At 44.2% G+C, this 23,032-nt stretch overlaps 1 protein-coding gene across 1 annotated transcript; it reads right to left on the reverse strand.

The window, feature by feature from the left end:
* Positions 1-2,226: 2,226 nt before the first annotated feature.
* Positions 2,227-22,754, reverse strand: LOC311248127 (protein phosphatase EYA1; the record flags this gene model as incomplete). The annotated part of the gene is made up of 6 exons (XM_084339070.1): positions 2,227-2,544; positions 7,632-7,732; positions 11,568-11,689; positions 13,022-13,136; positions 18,854-19,014; positions 22,696-22,754. Coding segments are annotated over 6 exons (639 nt in total), but the record flags the coding sequence as incomplete, so codon positions are not given.
* Between the last annotated feature and the right edge of the window lie 278 nt (positions 22,755-23,032).

A 23,032-nucleotide genomic window follows, 5' to 3' on the forward strand; every position in this document is an offset into this window, starting at 1 on the left:
GTACAAGAGTTGTGTTATAGCGCTTGTATAAAAGATAATAAAACCTATTTAAGCTTGATTTATTTTTTCATGAAAACTGAGAAATTGTCATCAAAATGGCTCTAAAGCGGCGAGAACGGTGAGAGGTGAATGGTTTTTAAACTTCCCCACTCACATCCATGCCAGATAAAGAAAACCCTTATGGAGTTATAATGGTATCACGGTTATGTTTTTTGCTTCGAAATATATGGAATTAGGGCTGCAAGCTGGTGGGATGCCGTAGGGGACTATACTAGTTCTGATCTAACTCGCTGAAAAATAAAGAAAAGGTTAAAAACGAACACCTATTCCTTAGTGAAACGTGAATGTAAAAACAGCTTGCCGCAGAGGAGACCTGGTAAGTTATATAGAAAGTTGAGAGTTAAAGGTTAAAGGTTAAAGGTTGAGAGGTAAGATTTTTCCCTGATCATTTTAAATGAGGCTCAAACCGTGTGCAATTTTACAAACGCAAAAATGTTGTGGCCCGCGTCGACGCGGTCCTCGTTGCCGGCCTGACCAAATGAGAACCGTGTAGATTCAACCACTAAATCAAACGCCTAATTATAATAAACACATAATTGCATGCGTTTTGAGGCCACCAACGGTACTCATTCTAAATGATCGGGAAAATATCTAAATATCTAAAGCTCTGCTGTGTAGCTTTGGGAAGAAGAACAAATGACCACCAGGACTACTTGAAATTATTAGTGAAATGACTTGAAATGATTAGAACCTGTTTTCTTATCTCAACACAAATCCAATAAATTACCTTTAGAAACCATATTGACCAACATTCACCTTTAGAATACTTTTTTGTGTTTGTGAATGTGGTGGGGGGGTGGGATGCCACAGCCAAACACATCATTCCTACATGTAGCTTCATAGTGTTCAGTGTTCCTCTCGGTGGGCCACTTTAGTAACCCAGTTCTAAAGATATACATCGTTAATCGTTAACTCATTTTAACTTTTCAGAAAGGTTTCCAATTGTTCTATCGCCCAAAACTACACATTGCTTCTTTGTGAGGTTTCCTTTTGACTGTAAACAAAAAAAGAAAAGAGTGTGAAGGATAAACCTGACTGATTCAAATGAAATGATCATTGACACTTGACATCCATGCTTTTGGGTCTTGACAAAACAAGTTATAACAAAATCCCTTTTTATCTACACGTTTGTTTAATGAACAAAAAAAAAAAACAAAAAAAAAAAACTTGAACACATCAACACTTTTAAGGTGTTCGCACAACGTCATGTGCTCTAGGATGCCTTTTTTCCCTCTTCTCTCTATACTTCAATTAAAAAGCATTGCCACCTTTCAAGAGCATTGTACCTACATGAATACAAGAAGGAATAGTCCAGTGATTACAAATTTACACACACAAAAAGAATTCCTCTGTACACGATTGTCTCAGCATTGTAAATAAAGTTTCTTAATTTTCTTAAATTATTAGAAAACCCCCCATTTTTTTTGTTTTGTTTCTTCCATAAACGTCTTCCCTCCTCTCTTGCGTGGATGAAAATCAAAAAAAGTACTTTGCTTAACGTGAAAAAGGCACGAGTCTTTCGTCATCGAGGTACCTTCCCCCGACACGCACAAAGTCTCCGTTCATAAATAAGAAGCACGGTCTTCCTTTAGAGGCCAACGGCTAACTAAGTAGCAGCCCCTCTGTCTGTCCGTCTGTCTGTCTGTCCCACCGCGGAGGGGAGACCGAGAGAGACCGATAGATAGGGGGGAAAACGTGGTGAGGCATGTGAGCATAAAGATAGCGGTGGAGGAGTGGCAAAGAGAGGAAAAAGTGGAGAGATGGGACAGAGGGAGGGAGAGAGAGAGAGAGAGAGAGAGAGATAGAGGAGAGAGAGAGAGAGAGAGAGAGAGAGAGAGAGAGAGAGAGAGAGAGAGATGCCACCCCCCAGTGGTTGCGGGCCTGTGGTTTTGCTATAGCTGAGTCCCTTGTGGTTGAAGCGGCGGTGAAGGTGAGGCGGGGCGGGCGGGGCGCGGCCGCCGGTAGCTCTGCTCCGCTCACAGGTGTGAACCCTGACAGAGTCCCGGCAGCAGACAGGGGGGCCGTAAAACACTTTGACGGCTTCAGAGAGCAGCCAATTCACAGTAACCAGGGCAAGCAGCTGCAGCGCCGTAAATCCCCCCCCCCCCCCCCCCCCCGCCCGCCAAAAAAAAAAAAAGGTTTAGGGGTTAAGACGAATTGTGACCGTATGTCAACACGGTGACCGTGTCACTCAGCCTCTCTCTCTCTCTTTCCTCTCTCTCCTCTTTTCTTCCCCCACAGATGCCAGGCGACACAGGGGGGCCTTTTTCGGAGGGGGGGGGGACGGGGGGTTGGGATCTGCTTCGGGCGTGGGACAGGGGGGCCTGTAGGTGAAAGGTTGCGGGGGGGTGCGCTGCAGCGGAGCGGGTGGGGTGGGGAGGATACGACGGACGGCGGACGGTGCTACAAGTACTCCAGGTCCAGGGCGTGGTGCAGGGCCATGAGGTCGGAGTGGCTGGAGATCCTCCAGAAGGGCATGTTGTGCTGCGAGGGGGAGAAGGACCACAGCGTCACATGGAGGAACATTTATTCAATATCCATAATGTGATTGTGCCGTTTTATTTTTTGGTATATATGTATTGTGAATCGTGATGCACAGTTTTGTTATCAATAATACAAATTAAATGATGACTTCAAATTCCTACAAAATGTTTTCAGAGATTTCAGAGAATGTCAACCAAAAAAAATGTTATATTGTGATACGTATTGATAAAAAAAAAAGACAAAAAAAATAAAAATAAGAAATACAAATTCCCCTCCTGGCACAATTCAACGTTTTTCTATTTGTCCATTACTAAGCTCACAATTTACAGATAATAAAAAACAAATGGGGCTACGGGTGAACGACTGCCGGTTCCATTCATCTGGAAAAACAATCGGGGGCCAAATAGCCTACGGCTGACAGCCACTCTCTGTCCCCTGTGCGTAGTACTCTCTCCCACTCCCCTAAGCACCACTCACACCGCACGCTGCTCTGCCTCGTATGCCAAACGGTACACCTATAACTCTCTAACTAATATCCTCCTGACTGACTAGTAGCCGCGTAGCGCTAGTCTGGCAGCTCTCCTCTTAATGCGAGAGGAATGAACTGGCCCACATTGGGCTTTTTTCGAGAACCCGCCCCCCCCCCCGACCCTCCACCCTCTCCCCTCCCCCTGCAGATCTCTGTCTGTTCAATTCAGGCCCGCGGTGCAAATGAACTGTTGTTCCCAAGCAGGAGGGCCGGGGGAGAAACCCGAGTCGAGGGGGGGGGGGGGGGGGGGGTGGGGGGGGGGGAATGAAAGGGGGCTTGTCAGGTAGACGGTCCTTCAGCCCCCTTCAGAGTGTGGAGACCATTACCCCCCTCGTTCTCTCCTTATCAAAGGTATGGCCTCTCCTCCCTGCCATGCGTTCCGCTCAGGAGAGCCTGCGATGACCCTTAAAAAGCTCTCAGGCTTTTGTTTTGTAAATTGTCTTCTGCTTTTAAGTTTTTAAAAGCAGGGAGATGTTATCTCTCTCTCTCTCTCTCTCCTCCCATCCTCTCCTCCCCGGCAATGGTAATAACTGCAGGCGGAATTGTTTCACTGAGATTCTGGACTTTTTTTTTTAAGGATGAGGTGGAGGGTTGTGGGGGTTGTGGGGGGGAGGGTGGACTTCAAACTCTTTGCTTTTGTAGTTCCACGGTGTCACGTCTGATACACGCCTCCTGATGGGTGAAATTGTCGTGTTATTCCACGTCCTTCTCGTGTGTTGACACAGAGACCTTTTACCGCGCCGCGTGTGTCACGGGACTCAAACCGCTCAGATGAGGGGAGAAAAAAAGAACGTAAAGAAAACCTTATCCTTCCATCAACGTCACACTCCGACAACTCGAGACGAGAGTACAAATATTTGCATCTTTTCTTTTCTTTCTCTGTTTCCACAGCCATCCCTCTCTTCTGCAGACCGTATTCCCACAGCCATCCCTCTCTGAAGACCGTATTCCCAAAGCCATCCCTCTCTGGAGACCGTATTCCCAAAGCCATCTCTCTCTAAAGACCGTATTCCCACAGCCATCCCTCTCTGAAGACCGTATTCCCAAAGCCATCCCTCTCTGGAGACCGTATTCCCAAAGCCATCTCTCTCTAAAGACCGTATTCCCACAGCCATCTCTCTCTAAAGACCGTATTCCCAAAGCCATCCCTCTCTAAAGACCGTATTCCCACAGCCATCCCTCTCTAAAGACCGTATTCCCACAGCCATCCCTCTCTGGAGACCGTATTCCCAAAGCCATCTCTCTCTAAAGACCGTATTCCCACAGCCATCTCTCTCTAAAGACCGTATTCCCACAGCCATCCCTCTCTGGAGACCGTATTCCCAAAGCCATCTCTCTCTAAAGACCGTATTCCCACAGCCATCTCTCTCTAAAGACCGTATTCCCAAAGCCATCCCTCTCTAAAGACCGTATTCCCAAAGCCATCTCTCTCTAAAGACCGTATTCCCACAGCCATCCCTCTCTGGAGACCGTATTCCCAAATCCATCCCTCTCTGAAGACTGTATTCCCAAAGCCATCCCTCTCTGAATACCGTATTCCCAAATCCATCCCTCTCTGAAGACTGTATTCCCAAAGCCATCCCTCTCTGAAGACCGTATTCCCAAATCCATCCCTCTCTGGAGACCGTATTCCCACAGCCATCCCTCTCTGGAGACTGTATTCCCACAGCCATCCCTCTCTGGAGACCGTATTCCCAAAGCCATCCCTCTCTGGAGACCGTATTCCCAAAGCCATTCCCAGGGTTCCCACAGACATTGCAAAATGAAATTCAATGACTTTCAAGTACTTTACCAAGCACTCTTTTTAATTTTAAAAGGGCATTTAAAAGGATACAATTCACTTTTAAATGTGTTTTATTTTTATATTTATGGCTTTCCGACAATTAGTTAAAAAAAATGCAATTTCTTGATTCAGAACAATTTGATCATGGATAAACAAAACTTTCAATGCGAATGGTTGATTTGAATTCCAATTACTTTTTAAGCACCTTGTTAAAACATTTGCTGTTTTCAAGGACTTCCAGGCCTGGACTTTTTTTTGGTAAAAAATCAAGCGCTTCAAGCACTTCAAGGACCTTGTGCGAACCTTGCTCTCTGCAGACTTTATTCCCACAGCCACCCCTCTCTGCAGACTGTATTCCCAACGCCGCGTCACAGCCTTTTCACCATAAAGAAGCTATTGGTTTAGATCCAGTTCCCTGGAAGAGGGGGGTGTCTCTCTCCTCGCCCTAATCACTCTCCCTCTGTGCTTGAGAAGGGGAGCTGGAGGCCACCTTGACAGCGCCTTGTCCCCCCCCCCCCCCCCGTGCTGATTAATTAGCTAATGACTATTTTGGCTGCGTGCGGGTTTTCACAGGGTGGCATTTGGTTTAGATCCAAACTTGGCAGAAAAGCCAAATACAAAATGTTCAATTCTTGGCAAGAAGCAAGAGGTAACAGAAATCTTCTGAGGAGAGAGAGAGAGAGAGAGAGAGAGAGAGAGAGAGAGAGAGAGAGAGAGAGAGAGAGAGAGAGAGAGAGAGAGAGAGAGAGAGGGAGGGAGGGAGGGAGAGAGAGAGGGAGAGAGGGAGGGCGAGTCAGATGTCAGAGAGGCACCTGAACAGAGAGAGAACCGAGATCTCTGTTTCTGGAGACAGGGGCCCTAAAAGACGCCAGGGGGCCCCCCTCTCCTTTTCTCGGGGCCCGCCTCTTTTAACTAACAGGCCTGTCATTGTGGTAAATATTCAAATTTCATCAACAAAGATGTAAGCCTCTTCGGATGCGTGTTCTATTTGCGGCGTGCCTCAGAACACGCCTGAAAGGGCCGGTCTAGCGTTACACATACAGTATTGACGCTGCTCACGGCACCCGGGCAGGAATATATAATTATGCCATCGCTCCACTCCCCTGCTTTGTAAACCTGAGCTGGTGGGGGAGGAGGAGGCAGGAGGGAGGAGGAGGAGGAGGCAGGAGGAGGCAGGAGGAGGAGGGCTGATTACATACTGGAGGCTTTCTCTCTTGTACTTGAACAGCCAGTATAAGAGGATAAATGGATGAAAGCAAAGTAAGAAGGATGAGGAGGAGTGCTGTGTGTGTGTGTGTGTGTGTGTGTGTGTGTGTGTGTGTGTGTGTGTGTGTGTGTGTGTGTGTGTGTGTGTGTGTAGAGGCTCTTTGACTCCTTTCCTTTTCTGCGAAGGTATGGTCGGTATGTTTTGTGCACTTCCAAGCATTCACATAATGAACTGCTCACCTCGAGAGGAGCTAATCGAGAGAACAAATCTCGCCTCTTCCCGCCTCCCTGTGTGTGTAAAAGAAGAAGAAGGGAAAACCCACCCTAAAAATCGAAAATAGAATTCTATTTTCGTTTTTTTCGACGAGTCTCTCCTTAGGAACACCGGAGAGAGACGAGACCCTAGTGATGATGTCATCAAGAGGCGACATCTCCGAGCCGCTCTGTAAACAGTGAATAGTGTAACGACAGTATGACTACTGCTCTGATTCACAGCTGTACACCCTACGTTTAACCCTTTCACTTCCACACTACCAAAGGGTTAACCCTTTCACAGCGATAATACAGAATGTTAACCCTTTCACTGCCACACGACAAATGGTTAACCCTTTCACAACCAGCATGTTAACCCTTTCACTGCCACATAACAAAGGGTTAACCTTCTGTAGTGTGGTTAGTGAAAGGGTTACATAAAACACATTTGGATGTAGCAGCAGCTCAAAGAGAAATCCTATGAGCAAACAAAGTTGCTAAGTCACTAATTCATTCGCTCGAGACAACATCGCAAATTCAAGTCTTGCTGCTCTGATAGTCTATTAACAAAAGATACAGGGAAATGGAGAGAGCTTTGTCAGTCCATCTGTGAGGAAGGACATAATGGTATGATTGGAGGAGGGAAGTGGGATTAATTAAAGATTATTTTATTTTATTTGTTTTTATTTGCATTTATGCATTTATTTATGTGCATGATGGGTCAGTGATCAAATGTTGGCACTTTTCAGGAGTAGAGAAGAATGTAATGTTATTGTCAGTGTTTTGGTAAACATATCGGTGTTGTACCGTAGAGCCACACACAGGAAGTAACAAGTGCATTTATTTTAGGTACAGTATGCATGTACACACATACATACATACATACATACATACATACATACATACATACACACATACATACATACATACATACATACATACATACATACATACATACATACATACATACATACATACATACATACATACATACATACATACATACATACAGTATCATTTCCCATATGAACATTAACTGTAGTAAAACTAGTATTCCTGTGTAGTTTTTTCTTTTATGCACCAAATACTAGTAATACCATAATATTTCTATGGTAAAACCACAGGTTTTTATAAAACTATATAGGGTGTATGAAAAGATTTATCACAACAGGTATCACTGTGTTAAATCTATAATGTGCAGGATAAAAACACTTGGATACTATGAATCACTACGAACAAACCACAGGAATACCGTGGGTTTTTAACTACAGTCCATGCTCGTATGGGAGATATGTCAAATGAAACGTCTCGTCGTACCTTTTTTGAGCCTTGCTCCTCTTCCACGCCGTCTCCCACGACAACGTAAACAACTTTTCTCCCGAACCTTTGAATTACTCTCTCAAAGCAACTCTCCTTCCCTGTGTGGGGGGGGGGGGGGGGGGCACAGGGGGGGGAAACGTCAGCAGAGGTTAGTGCACGCACACCCACACACATATATACGCACACATATACGCACACACACACACACATGCACACATATACACACACGCACACACACACACATATATACACACACACATACACACACACACATATACACATACATATATACACACACACATATACACACACACATATACACCCACACACACACACGCGCGCGCGCGTGCACACACACAGAGACAAGAGCCCCTTCGAAAAACACCACGCGTTACCAAACAGGCCAGAGTGTAAACACTTTGGCCTCAGTGAGAGGGACCTGATAAGATCAGCCCGCAGATAAAGGCAATCTGAAAAGCATTAAGGGTGTCTTTCTCCTCCCCGAGCCTGGGACAAATGGACTTTAACGAGCTAAATCAGCTAAATCAGCCTCACATGCTGCAGGACGCAGAGTACAGGAACCTGGAGGCTTAACGCTCTGAGAACCCCCCCCCCCCGCCCCCCACGCTATATACAGTACACTCTCCTCACGCTCCATGCCGATTGGCTCGAAAATGGCGCAGGAGTGAAGCTCGATGTTTACTTTGCATTAGAAACAGTGAAGAAGGGGGGTGGGGGGGGGGGGGGGGGGGGGTCTGTGGCTGTGGAATGACATAAATGTTCAGAAGTGGTTTCATATGCTGGGGCTGAGAGGCAGAGGCCTGGGGAGGCCCGGCGCAGGAAAATAATCCCAGGCTGATTAGACCTCTTCCTTCACCCGGGAACATCAACCCTCTCCAGTGTCCCGACCTCCCGCCCCCCCCCGTCCACGCCTCTGTCCAATCGCACCGTTTTTGCAACCGGATGTCACTCTTGCCGCACGTACTACCACGCCATTATCCTCATCGTACCGTTACTATTATTGGGAGATGTTTTCTTAGAATCTTGAAATTCCAAAACTGTAGCTCCAAATGGCCAGTAGTCGTTGTGACCTCATCATTAGACTGTCCTGTAGTCGTTGTGACCTCATCATTAGACTGTCCTGTAGTCGTTGTGACCTCATCATTAGAATGTCCAGTAGTTGTTGTGACCTCATTATTAGACTGTCCAGTAGTTGTTGTGACCTCATTATTAGACTGTCCTGTAGTCGTTGTGACCTCATCATTAGAATGTCCTGTAGTCGTTGTGACCTCATCATTAGAATGTCCTGTAGTCGTTGTGACCTCATCATTAGAATGTCCTGTAGTCGTTGTGACCTCATCATTAGAATGTCCTGTAGTCGTTGTGACCTCATCATTAGAATGTCCTGTAGTTGTTGTGACCTCATTATTAGACTGTCCAGTAGTCGTTGTGACCTCATCATTAGAATGTCCTGTAGTCGTTGTGACCTCATCATTAGAATGTCCAGTAGTCGTTGTGACCTCATCATTAGAATGTCCTGTAGTCGTTGTGACCTCATCATTAGAATGTCCTGTAGTCGTTGTGACCTCATCATTAGACTGTCCAGTAGTCGTTGTGACCTCATCATTAGAATGTCCAGTAGTCGTTGTGACCTCATCATGACTGTCCAGTGGTCGTTGTGACCTCATCATTAGACTGTCCAGTAGTCGTTGTGACCTCATCATTAGAATGTCCTGTAGTCGTTGTGACCTCATCATTAGAATGTCCTGTAGTCGTTGTGACCTCATCATTAGACTGTCCAGTAGTCGTTGTGACCTCATCATTAGACTGTCCAGTGGTCGTTGTGACCTCATCATTAGACTGTCCTGTAGTCGTTGTGACCTCATCATTAGACTGTCCTGTAGTCGTTGTGACCTCATCATTAGAATGTCCTGTAGTCGTTGTGACCTCATCATTAGAATGTCCTGTAGTGGTTGTGACCTCATCATTAGACTGTCCAGTGGTCGTTGTGACCTCATCATTAAAATGGCCAGTAGTCGTTGTGACCTCATCATTAGAATGTCCAGTAGTCGTTGTGACCTCATCATTAGAATGTCCAGTAGTCGTTGTGACCTCATCATTAGAATGTCCAGTAGTCGTTGTGACCTCATCATTAGAATGTCCAGTAGTCGTTGTGACCTCATCATTAGAATGTCCTGTAGTCGTTGTGACCTCATCATTAGAATGTCCAGTAGTCGTTGTGACCTCATCATTAGAATGTCCTGTAGTCGTTGTGACCTCATCATTAAAATGTAAATTTCTTGAAACCCTAGAGATTGTGATAAATTTTTTTTTACCAACGTCTCAGAATGATGTGTAGACAAAGATGGTGTTATTTGTACGACTTTGAAGTCCCTACACTGTAATCATAATAATTATAACTACATACCTCATACTATAGTCTACCCATATAAGTATGTATGTAAGTATGTAAGCATGTACAATAATGCTGTATATACCATATATATACCATATATATCCACCTGCACATAATCCTTTTACATATCTGTTAGAGCTGGGCCGTTAACGGCGTTAATGTGCTGCGTTAACGCTATACTAGTATCGCGCGATAATATAATTAACGCATTAATCTAAAAAAAAAATAAATAAAAAATTACATTTTTATTTTTTACCTTTATTTACCCTGGGTAGGTTCGCTGAGCACAGATGCTCTTTTTCAGGAACGCCCTGCTTCACATTCTCACAGTTCCATTCACACCTGGGAGCTGCCCAGTACAACCACAGTTGACACCATTGGCCACTGAGCAACTCCGCTGGAGCAGTTGATTCAAGCCATGTCACATAGTTCAAGTTTGAAATGATTCTTTCTGTTTTGCTCCTGAGAGTGTGCTAGATACTGTACTGTACTGGTAATATTATTGATTTGTGTTAACTTCTGAATAAAATAACTTATTAAACACAAGTACATCTTATTGAACATTATTTTGATATTTCATTACCAATTATCATAGCAAAACAGCTTTTTCAAACAGTCTGTAATGCATTTTGGAAACGGGAGATGGGCTCATGGTGTAATGGGCCACCTGGCCTGAGAAACATAAGGAGGAAAGAAAAAGTAAGGACTTACTTCTGGTCATTATTTGGGTAGAACACACATATTTTGAATGCCTTCGGCAGGTTTTCTTTCTTTTTTTTTGAGCCATTTTAATCTAGATTAATCTAGATTAAATCCAGGATTGCAGATAGATTAATCTAGATTAAAAAAATTTATCTATGCCCACCTCTAATATCTGTACATATCCCTTACCTACTGTTACTAGTTACGCTGCTGGCCAGCATGACTTACTACCATATTGTCTTTATACCTGTATATATTAATATTACTCTGTACATACATCTGATTAGCACCACACTCAGTAGTAGTCATTTATATATATATATATATATATATATATATATATATATATATATATATATATATATATATATATATATATATATATATATATATATATTCTTTTACTATTGCACTTTACCATTACATTTGCACTCTGGTTGGATGCCAAACTTATTTTCATTGTACTGTACTTTTGCTTGTGATGGGAGAGAATATTATCATGTCATATAGTTCTGTGTTAAAAATACATATTCTATGTCTTACAGCCTTGACTAGTTAATATGATCAACTAGTATAAAGACACTAGGGCGACAGTCTGACGGTGTTCTTATAACAAGGCCAAGGTTTAGGAGATATGACATTTGGCCTATTCTCCAGTTCTTTGTGTGAAGACATAACAAAGCCAAATATCCATTCTTTGTTGTCATTTCTCTCACTAGGGCATTTTTTGTTGACCTTTCTTGTCATATCTGAGCATTCCACAACATGCTGTATATAATGACAATACATTTGAATCTAATCTAATCTTAATTTACCTATTTTGGTTGCACTATAAATATTCTCGATGGGAAAGACGATGCCCAGGCCGTAGAGCAGGACCTTGGCCAGCGCGGGGATGAGCTGCGTGGTGGTCACCAGGATGTTCACACAGTTTGACCTTCAGGAGAGGAGGAGGAGGAGGAGAGGGGGAGAGGAAGAGAGAGGAGAGGGATGACATCATTCTAAATCACTCAGAGGGAGGACACAAGAAAAACACAGACCACACAAATTAGAGACACTATTTATCATTATTACGTCACGACGCAACCGAGATGTACCGGGAGGAGGGATTGGATTTTTTTCTATTTTAAGGGCCCCATGTAATCTGTGGTTCAAACATGAAAACATGTATCCAATGGATTGACTGAGAGGGAGCTCCACAAATCATGTTCAACCCAGATTCGGCTCAAACAAGGGACTAAAAACACGTTTCGCAATTATGCCACATCAATGTGGAACGCCCTACCCACAGCCGTAAAGGAATGTGAATCCCTACCCACCTTCAAAACCGCTCTCAAAGAGCACCTACGGGAGGCTGCAATTCGAAACTGGCCCCTGTAAATGTCCAAACCCCCCCCACCCCCCCATACAGTTTCCTCAAATGTATATATTCTCTTTTAGAATCTCTGTCTCTTAAACAGTACTGTATATTTGTATATCTTGTATGTCATAAATGTCTGGATGTAACAGTACGGTTTATCTGTATGTCGTCATAAATGTTATGATCATTTGAAAATGGGGGACCCTGATGTAAACAAGACGAAATTCTTTTTCTGGTCTGCATCCCCTTAACAATTGTGTGTATTGAGCCGTACTGTATTGTACCCATTCTGCAATCTGTTAATAAAGTTTTCAATCAATCAATCAATCAATCAATCAATCAATCAATCAATCAATCAATCAATCAATCAATCAATCAATCAATCAATCAATCAGTCTTGATACAAGGACTAACACTAGACAACAGCTAAATATGACTGAGGTTTTGATACAAGGACTAACACAAGGACTAACACTTCACAACAGCTAAATATTCATTTTTTAAATATATTAACTGCTTTCCATTTGTCTACGTGGGTAAATGTAAACCCTAGGAGCAGAAACATTATATTCTGATTCATTGGTGAAGAAAGTTCCAAAAGGTTCATCTTCCGCTAATCAAACTCTTAGAATGTATGTGAATAATACCCAGCAACACTTATACGGTCAAGAAAATAATCTGGATCAGGGCTTTAACGATTATCTTTTTTTTGTTTAACATTTAAGTCAGCTCTGTTAGCATGCTATCTTTCAAAAATCACGGACTCGGAGCCCGAGCCCAAAGATAAATATGGTGCCTAGTGTTTTCTTTAAGGGTTTGAGGAGAACAGAGTTGACTTATTTACACCACATGCTAGTTTATATACGTGTGGTGTGGGACTGGGTACCGTTTTCCTGAGCGGAGACCTACCTTGAGTGGATTAATGTTAGTGCTTTCAGTGCCAGTGTTAACCAGGAGTCCGTCAAGGCTTCAATTTCTGCTCGCAATTGTAACCAGGCTTCCCTTTTGGCCGGGCCCAGCAGACCTGAGACGGAGAGAGGAAACAATGTTTGGGTTGGACCGGCCCCTCCGAATACCAGCTAAATCTTCAAAATTTACCCTGACCAAGTGGTGTGGCATGTGTGCTTTCAAAACACACACAGCTTGGTACGCACACACACACACACACACACACACACACACACACACACACACACACACACACACAAATGTGCATATGCGTACACATAAACACATACATACACAACGCAGACAGACACAAACACACACAAAAATGTACCCCAGGGCTCCAGACTAACTTTCCACTGGCAGCACAACCTTCTCAGTTGGTCGCACCAGCTACACGATTTGGTCACCGGGTGTGTGGGACGATACATCGATCTAATTATCAAGGATCCAATAGGATCGACGCAACGGTAAAAAGATCGGTTCATATCGATACTCTTATTTTGAAAATCCTGTGGCGCGCAGCTCCGGCAGCTGGATTCGCGCAAGATCATCATCACACGAGATGTGAAAACAAACCATCTGGCAGAGTCAGGTTAGCCCAACAACAACAGCAGTAGCACGCCTGTGTGTGTAGATATTACAGCAGGGCTCCAGAGTGCGCCTATTTGGTCTCATTTTGCGACCCGAAATAAGTCCCTGCTTTTTCCCTCACAAACGGGTTAAATGCATCTAACATGCTTTGCATCATCGCCATTCCTTTATGTCCACGTTGCGTTAAAGACCTAAACCTAACGTTAGCTGCTTACGCCAACTAAGCTAAGCTAACCCTGCTCAGAGGCAGAGAAAACAGCAGAGTTCCATTAGTGAGGAAAGGGGGGGGCCCCGCTCTCTCTCTACGTTCAATGATTTTAAGTAGCAAAACGTTACACTATAAAAACTAACTAGATAGTTGTTGATAATAAACATTTAACTTCATTATCTGACATATTCAAAAATCATTAAGTCTGCTATAAGCCATTCTCCCTTTCTCTGTGTGTGTTTGCGTTCCATCTCTGGTCTTTGGAAAGACCAGATGAGGTCAGAGGAGTTTGATAGTATGGATGGACAGACAGATAATGTTGACATTTAAACATAAACAAATTGTTGTAGGAACAGTTTGGGAGAGGGAGATAGGGAGGGGTTTTAGGTTGTGTGTTCCAAAAAATGGAACTTAAATTTGAAAGCTCAATATATCAAAACGTGGCACTTTACAGTGAACAGGGGGTATATTTGTATGAATAATTTTCATTTAATGTCTGGAAGAGCTATACAATTTAAATGTCAAATTGAGGCGGTTTCCTTCGATGGTGTCATCGTTTTCCAACGTTTTCCAACGTTTCCACCACTCAGCTGCAGGTGGGCAGCCTGCACTAGTTAGCTAACGCTAGTTTGAACGTGGATCATTTTAGAGCTTTGCTAAATCTACAGACGACAGTGTCCCTCTGCTGAATCCTGTCATGTAACGTTAAACAGTGGATTCCAAATATTTTCCGAACGGAGATGAGGGGTATAGTAGCAGTTAGCACGTTGCTAACAACAAAGCTAGCTACTGAGGGGGGGGGGGGGGGGGGGGTTTGAGAATGAGAGAGCCAGTGGAGAGAAACCAGGGATGCGTTCAAAAGCAGCAGTGTTTGAGAGCAAGACAACGGTGGGCGAGTAATGTACCTGGTTATTTTTGGAACAGCTAAATGGATTGTTTCGTAAAAGTTCCGTGTCCTCGACTTTTGGAGTACGCAAAAATCCCATTCCCTCACACATTTACATTTACATTTAGTCATTTAGCTGACGCTTTTATCCAAAGCGACTTACAAGTTCTGTACGACAAGCCATCAGGAAGGGCACAACTCTATCAGCTGAGCAACAATGTTCATCAAAGTGTTGAGTGCTACAGTGTAGGTTAGTTTATTAGGACAAGTGCATGACAGTACGGTTAGTTAGGGTTAGATTTTTTTTTTTTTTTTTTTTTTTTTTTTTTTTTTAATTCAGATAATGGTTGAAGAAGTGCGTCTTTAGTCGACGGCGAAAGATTGGACGTGATTCGGCTGTCCTAACTGGGGTGGGTAGTTCATTCCACCATTGTGGGGCAAGGACTGAGAATAGGCGACTTCTCTTTGATGACCCTCCCGGAGCTTGGATAGGAGTAGGTCTGAGGCGGCCAGAAGATGCAGAGCGTAGGGGTCTTGAGGGTGTGTAGTTAGAGACCATTGACCGGAGGTAGGCGGGAGCGGTTCCCTTTGCCGCACGGTATGCTAGGTCGAGGGCCTTGAAGCGGATTCGTGCAGCAATGGGGAGCCAGTGCAGGTCCCTAAGAAGTGGGGTGACATGGGCCGACTTCGGTAGGTTTGAGATCAGGCGGGCCGCTGCGTTCTGAATGAGTTGAAGAGGCTTAGTGGCAGTGGCCGGGAGGCCAGCGAGCAGTGCATTGCAGTAGTCGAGGCGGGAGATGACTGTTGATTGGACGAGGAGTTGGGTGGCTTCTTTTGTCAGGAAGGGGCGTATCCTTCTGACGTTGCTCAGGAGGAATCGGCAGGTTCTGGTCGTCGCTGCGATGTGAGCAGAGAAGTTCAACTGGTCGTCGAGGACAACACCAAGGTTCTTGGCGGTCGGGGACGCAGTCACAGCTGCATTCTCGACTGTGATTGAAAGGTCGGTTAGGGGGGAGGATTTGGCAGGCAGGTGGAGCAATTCTGTTTTGCTTAGGTTCAGTTTGAGGTGGTTGGACGTCATCCAGGCTGAGATGTCGGACAGACAGGCCGAGATCCGCACAGAGACGTTGATATCTGAGGGAGGGAAGGAGAGGAAGAGTTGAGTATCGTCGGCATAACAATGGTAGGAGAAGCCATGAGACGTGATAATGTTACCCAGTGATTTAGTGTAGAGGGAGAAGAGAAGGGGTCCTAAAACCGAGCCCTGGGGGACACCCGTCCGCAGGGGGCGGGTGGCCGACAGGGTCCCTCTCCATGACACTTGGTAGGAGCGGTCATTGAGGTATGATGACAGCCATGTCAGCGCAGAGCCAGCCACTCCCATTCCTGCGAGGGCCGCAAGGAGGATCTGGTGGTTGACTGTGTCGAAGGCTGCAGATAGATCTAGGAGAATCAGGACAGAGGAGAGGCCTTTCGCTTTTGCTAAGTGAAGTGCCTCTGTGACCGCAATGAGGGCTGTCTCTGTGGAGTGACCAGTCCTGAAGCCTGACTGATTAGGGTCTAGGAGGTCATTCTGTAAGAGATAAGTAGTAAGTTGGTTGGATACAGCACGTTCAAGTGTTTTAGAAAGGAAGGAGAGAAGAGAGACAGGACGGTAGTTGCCTATGACAGTAGGGTTCAGGGTTGGTTTTTTTATGAGCGGCGTGACTCTGGCTTGTTTTAGGGAGGTGGGGACCACCCCCGAGTTGAGTGAGGAGTTGATGGTTGCAGTTAGGAATGGGAGGATGTCTGGTGCTATGGTCTGGAGGAGTGGGGAGGGTAGCTGGTCCAGCTGGCAAGTAGTCGGACGGTTTGACGTTACCAGTGTCAGGGTCTCTGCTTCTGTAATGGGAGAGAAAGATGACAGAGTGAAGGATGAGGTTCTCGATTCAGCATTTGGAATGGGTGGGGGTTGGGAGAAGGAGCTGCGGATGTTCTCCACTTTTTCCTCAAAGAAGATCGCAAAGTCTTCGGCAGAGAAAGATGAGGGAGGGGGGGGTGGGGGGGGAGTGAGGAGGGAGGACATGGTAGCATGCAGTTTGCGAAGATTCTTGGCAGAGGCCTCGATCCTATGGTGGAAGAAAGAAGCTTTGGCATTAGTGATGGTTTTGGAGAATGTTAACAAGAGGTTGTGATATGTGTCGATGTCAGCAGTGAGGCGTGACTTTCTATACTTCCTTTCAGCTGCTCTCAGGACCTGTCTTTGTTCTCTCACTGGATCTGTCAGCCATGGACTGGGTGGGGAACGGCGGGCAGGTTTCTCAACGAGGGGACAGAGCTTGTCGAAGGAGGTTGCAAGGGCTGAAAGGAGGGTGGAGGTTGCCATCTCTGTGGAGAGAGCAGAGAAGGTGTCACTCAAAGGTAGAGCGGATAGTATGTCAGAGGAGAGGGTGGAGGGGGATAGGGAGGGCAGGTTGCGTCTGAGTGAGACTGTTTGAGTTGGGGTGAAGACCTTTCGGTTAAGCATGAGAGTTAGTGAGAAGGATATGAAGGAATGGTCAGATACATGTAGGGGAGTTACCGTGGTGTTAATGATGCTGGAGTTACGGGAAAATATGAGATCCAAGGAGTTGCCTGCTTTGTGGGTGGGAGGCATGGGAGTGGGAGTCAGGTCAAACGATTGTAGGAGGGAGACTACTATGACTGACTGAGATGAGTCAGGCAGGTTGAAGTCGCCCAGTAGAAGGAGAGGGGTACCATCTTCCGGTAAGGAGCTAAGAAGCATGTCCAGCTCATCTGTGAAGTGATCGAGCGGACCTGGAGGGCGGTAGAGTGTAACAATGGTGAGATTGAAAGGATTAGAGACAGATACTGCATGATATTCGAGAGAGGAGAGTGACAGTTCTGGGAGTGGTGTTACGTTTGTAGCCCATGAAGGAGATGTCATGAGGGCAGTGCCTCCACCCCGTCTGGAAGGTCGAGGTGTGTGAGTGAAGTTATAGTTTGTAGATAATGCTGCAGGTGTTGATGAGTTATTGGGGGTTATCCAGGTCTCAGTTAGAGCCAGGAGCTGCAGATTTAGACTATGGGCGTAGGCAGTAATGAAGTCAGCTTTCTTGACTGCTGATTGACAATTCCATAAGCCTCCCCGTACTGTGACAGGTGTATTAGTGGCTGTAGGAGGGTAGGAGAGATTAGCCGGGTTACTAGCAAACTGGCGTGGATGGGTAGAGTCAGTTCTGGAGGAGCAGATTGTGGATATAGGTATGAGACACATTGTATTGTCGAGAGTGGCAGGGAGGAAGTAGAGAAATAGCAGTGTGGGAGGGAAATATAGGATTATGGTGTACTTAGCACTGGGTGGATCGGTGGATCACTCGGCGGTGAACTCCAGGATAACTCCTCCTCTTTGTCCCTCTTCGTTTCTCGCCGCTTCGCTGACGCTACACCAGCAAGCCTTTAAATCACTATCACTAATTAGTGCTGTCTTAACACCTGGCCCTTAATGGGGGCACTTAACTAAACAAAATGGCCGTTTTAAACACGCCCCTTTAATCAAGTCAGCTGGTTCCTCACTTTTAAGATTCACTAATAGACTTAAAATGGCTTACCCTAGTTTTCAGTATAAAGCAATGTTTCTTCAGTGAGAGTGTCCTGTCCTTCCTTAACAGAGCCCAGTACAGAGTGACTTCAACACAGTGTGGACCTCTGCTTTTAAACAGGGCAGGCTCTTAATGGCTCACTCAGCAAATCAGATGCTACTAGTAAACAGGAAACAGTCCCTTAATGGGGGCACTTAACTAAACAAAATGGCCGTTTTAAACACGCCCCTTTAATCAAGTCAGCTGGTTCCTCACTTTTAAGATTCACTAATAGACTTAAAATGGCTTACCCTAGTTTTCAGTATAAAGCAATGTTTCTTCAGTGAGAGTGTCCTGTCCTTCCTTAACAGAGCCCAGTACACAAACGCGACCGCGTGCGATTTGAACTCGCACTCTCAAAAGTCTCCTCCCCCTCCGCTGTCCATCACACACGGGCACACACACATGGGCACAATGAAGGCATGTCTGCGCACACTCCTTCCCCACTGAGTGGTGTTCCGCGCACGGGGTAGTTTAAAGGGGATTACCTCCGACGTTATTTTTGTAGGTAGTGTAGATTTCTTTTACTCGTCTGTAGCGGAAAGCCAGTTTTCTCATCCAGTCCACCCCTCCTCGGACGCCCGTGGCCAGGCACAGGTTGGCACTGGTCGCTGCCGCGTGGAACCCGTCCGAGCCAAAGTTATACGTACTGCCAGGGGGAGGGAGGCGAGAGGGGGGTAAGAGAGAGAGAGAGAGGGAGAGAGAGAGAGGGAGAACGAGCGGGGAAAGGAGAGATCTGTTAGCACAAACTGCTCCACTGCTGATGGTGGCAAAACAGAGCACATTCCACTCAGGCTGACGGTCCAAGAATGAGCTGTGAGGTCTGATTATATACTACAGATATACTGTAATAGTAGGTTATACTACAGCTATACTGTAATAGTAGGTTGTACTACATACATACTGGTATAGTAGGTTGTACTACAGATATACTGCTATAGTAGGTTCGTTGTACTACAGATATACTGCATGTTGTATTACAGATGCCTACATAGTTTGAAAAGTTTGTTTTGTTAGTGCATCGAGTTATGCTTTCCAACACTGGTCGCCGTCGACTGTTGGAGCTATTTTGAAACGTTATGTTTGATCCGTCTTCAGGCGCGCCAGAGGAGGGGGGGGGGGGGGTTGAGGGGGGCAGGGAGAAATATATTTAATAAACATGCACACGTGCACATTGTGATGAGGCTAGGCCTACACGCACACTGCACACACTACTTACACATACTGTGATCACTGTTTTACAATTTAGAGCTATTTTTGCACGTGGTATCTGTAGAAGCCAAAACCGCCATATTGGAAGTTGTATTGTTTATGGTAATGGTATTGTATTTATGTTTTGAATATTAGGGGCACACCACTTCTTAGTATAATAGGCACTGTAATTAGAGTAATGTTATGCACCTGCTGAGAGAGACACTTTTTCCTAACGGAGCAATAGGGAAGACTGTTCTGTTCTCAACCATCATTTTCTTTGGATAATAAACCTTACAAACTACATCAGCTGCAGCCTGGACATTCAACTCACATCCACAACTTCTTTTGTTACCCGAGTAGAAGAACATCTAAGTAGGTGCATCGTGGCGCTTTGTCAATTTATTAGGGAATGACAAGCGGCCACTACAGTATCCATACTGTGACGTTGTACTATAATGAGAGACCAGTAGCACACTGTAGTATAATTTAGAGCTACTTCATTTATATTTTCATTCTTTCTTATTTATTTTTATTCTACTTGTATCCTATTTTATGAATTTCTATCCTATTCTATTTTTTGTTGCAGTTGCAGCAAAGTCGAGAGAGCAAAAAAAACACAAAGAATTTCACTCTCTGTGCTGTAAAGTATTGTGATGTGACAATACAAGATTCTGATTCTCATTCTGAGCTGTTTTGTTACTTTGTACTTACTTTGATACTGTATCTTTACTTTTACTCAAGTATGGCTTTCGAGTACTTTATACACCACTGGATATACTGGTTTTCTCCACTTGCACAATGTGGGGGCGTCATATCCGGTTACGTCTCTAGCTCCGCAGACTTCTTCCAGTCCCATCACAATACATTGAGTTTAGCAACTTTTCTCCCGTCAATTAAACAACTAATATCGTAACTTTTTCAACATTCCAGAATATCAAACGTGGGTCTAACAGATGCCACGTCGATACTAATTGAGTTATATGTCTCATTTCATGCCCCATATCTAACAGATTAATGTATTGGATTTAGGCGGAGCTAAATGCTAATGTGGCTAACTCTACCAGTAAACTTTTTTTTTTACATGAAATACAGCCCAAAAAACCTTATAAAAAAGTTGTTTAATTGACAGGAGAAAAGTTGCTAAACTCAATGTATTGTGATGGGACTGGAAGAAGTCTGCGGGGCTAGAGACGTAACCGGATATGACGCCCCCACATTGTGCAAGTGGAGAATAGTAGGTTATACTACAGATATTGAATTTAATTGAATTGAAAACCTTTATTTATCCCCAAGGGGAGATTCAGATGTCCATCACAGCATAACAGCAATTTAAAAACAGTAAAAACTGTTAATGGAAACAGTTAATACATAACATACACTTATTAGTATGTGTTAAAAACAAGATGGACAAATACATAGGGCTAAAAAAAAGAGCTAAAATAGGGCTAGAATAGAGCTAAAAGTGGTGAAAAGAAAAAGAAACAGGTCCAAACTAGATAATTCTTATTTAATTAATTATAAACGGGTATAGTAGTTTGAAAACAGAATCGATATGTCCTAATGCCATTACAAGTGAGGGTACGCACTGGAGAGAGAGGGGGGGGGGGGGGGGGCTGGCGCTCCAGATAGGCATTTCTACAGAGAGCACACACACACACACATCTCTCCGCCCGGCAAGTGAACGCGAGATACGATATGATGATATGATAAAAAAATTGGGCTATTATTTGCAAGTTGCACTGGTGCTACTAGTTGTAATTTTTTGTAGCACTATCTCAAATATTTTTTTGCTAAATGTGACTAAGGTCGCACTCTGAAGCCCTCCGCTGTATGGAATTTGGAACGGTGACATCAGCCCAACATCCAACAGGTGAATTACACCGGTATCGGAACCCTATACCGAAATTGGATCGGATCAGTCCCAACTCTAGATAATAGGCTACTGCTGTTCATGACAAACTGAAAGCTCCTGTGAGTACAGTAGCGTGCTTGATTAGGGAAGGTTTACTGCAAGTAATAGCCCAGGTAAGAATGCAGATGCAGTCAAGTTAATTGCAAGTGTGTTAGCCTATAGCCTGAGTAAAAGTGCTGGTTGAAAACAGAGTATAGAGCCAACATGGAAATTATTAAGTGCGTAATGGGCACATGCTTCAATCTGCAACTGTGTTATGAACTTCTATTATTGTTTACACTCCGTGAAGCTCTGTTGGCATTGCACACAAAATGCCTTTATGGCCTATGTTGCGCGGACGTCCTAACATAGACCAGGTTACATTCCACTATTTGATTTGACTCTGAAATTCATGTTATTTGATATGAGGGGTAAAAAAAAGAAGAAAAAAAAAAGCCTAGGCCCTTTATTCAATAACGTTACTTACAAGCTCACTATCTGGCAAACTAGCAAGCAAGCTCATTGTCATAGTTCAGTGAGCTAGCGAGACAACCAGGCTAACACAAACCATAGCTCACACGTTGGAGTACGGACTTGAAGCTGGAGTGGCCCCTTGATGTGGCCCCAGGGAATCACTTCGTTTCTGACAATCCAGATTCAGCTGTTGTATGAGTTGTTAGGAGTTCAGTTGGATCTTAGCTCTGTTTTGCTTTCTGGCTCCTCCGCCTCCATCTCTTTACACTGATTTAACGCCAATTTGTTGTTCTCCTCGTTGCTAATTGGCCGCGTTGATACGCTGCAGTATACATTTTCAGACTGGCTGAGCGTACGATATTTTTTTATTTTGTAATATTATGCTATTTAATACTTCAAACTAAATATACTTAGGTCAAAGTAAAATGACAGATTTTTTACGAAACTACTAGGAAAAGTACAATTATGCAAAAAGCTACTCAATTACAGTAACAAGAGTAAATGTAATTAGTTACTTTCTACCCTTGGATATAGTGGTATAGTAGGTTGTACTACAGATATACAGGTATAGTAGGTTGTACTACAGATATACAGGTATAGTAGGTTGTACTACAGATATAGTAGGTTGTACTACAGATATACTGGTATAGTAGGTTGTACTACAGATATACTGGTATAGTAGGTTGTACTACAGATATACTGGTATAGTAGGTTGTACTACAGATATACAGGTATAGTAGGTTGTACAGTAGGTTGTACAGTAGGTTGTACCTTAGATCCTGCCCGTTGTCATCAGACGACACATCATCGATATGAACCTGGTCGCATTCCTGAAACAAACAAAACAAAACAAAAAACAATCAGTTGGACTCATATTCCATTTAACATTAAGTAACATTTAACTCACAGTTAAAGTTTCAGGAAGGTTTGTTTTCTAAAGGGTTCTCCATGAGGACAAAGGGGACATTCCTCTCTATATTCTAAGTCATTTTTAATCTTTGGCGGGAACAAAATAAACACATAAATAAAACAAAACAAGGAATTCTCAGGAATTTGTGCTTTGACTGGACATCTCAATCTTAATCCCCTTCTCCATATCTCTCTCTCT

Source organism: Notolepis coatsorum, assembly GCF_963971535.1.
Source record: "Notolepis coatsorum genome assembly, contig: SCAFFOLD_2562, whole genome shotgun sequence".
Lineage (NCBI taxonomy): Eukaryota > Metazoa > Chordata > Actinopteri > Aulopiformes > Paralepididae > Notolepis > Notolepis coatsorum.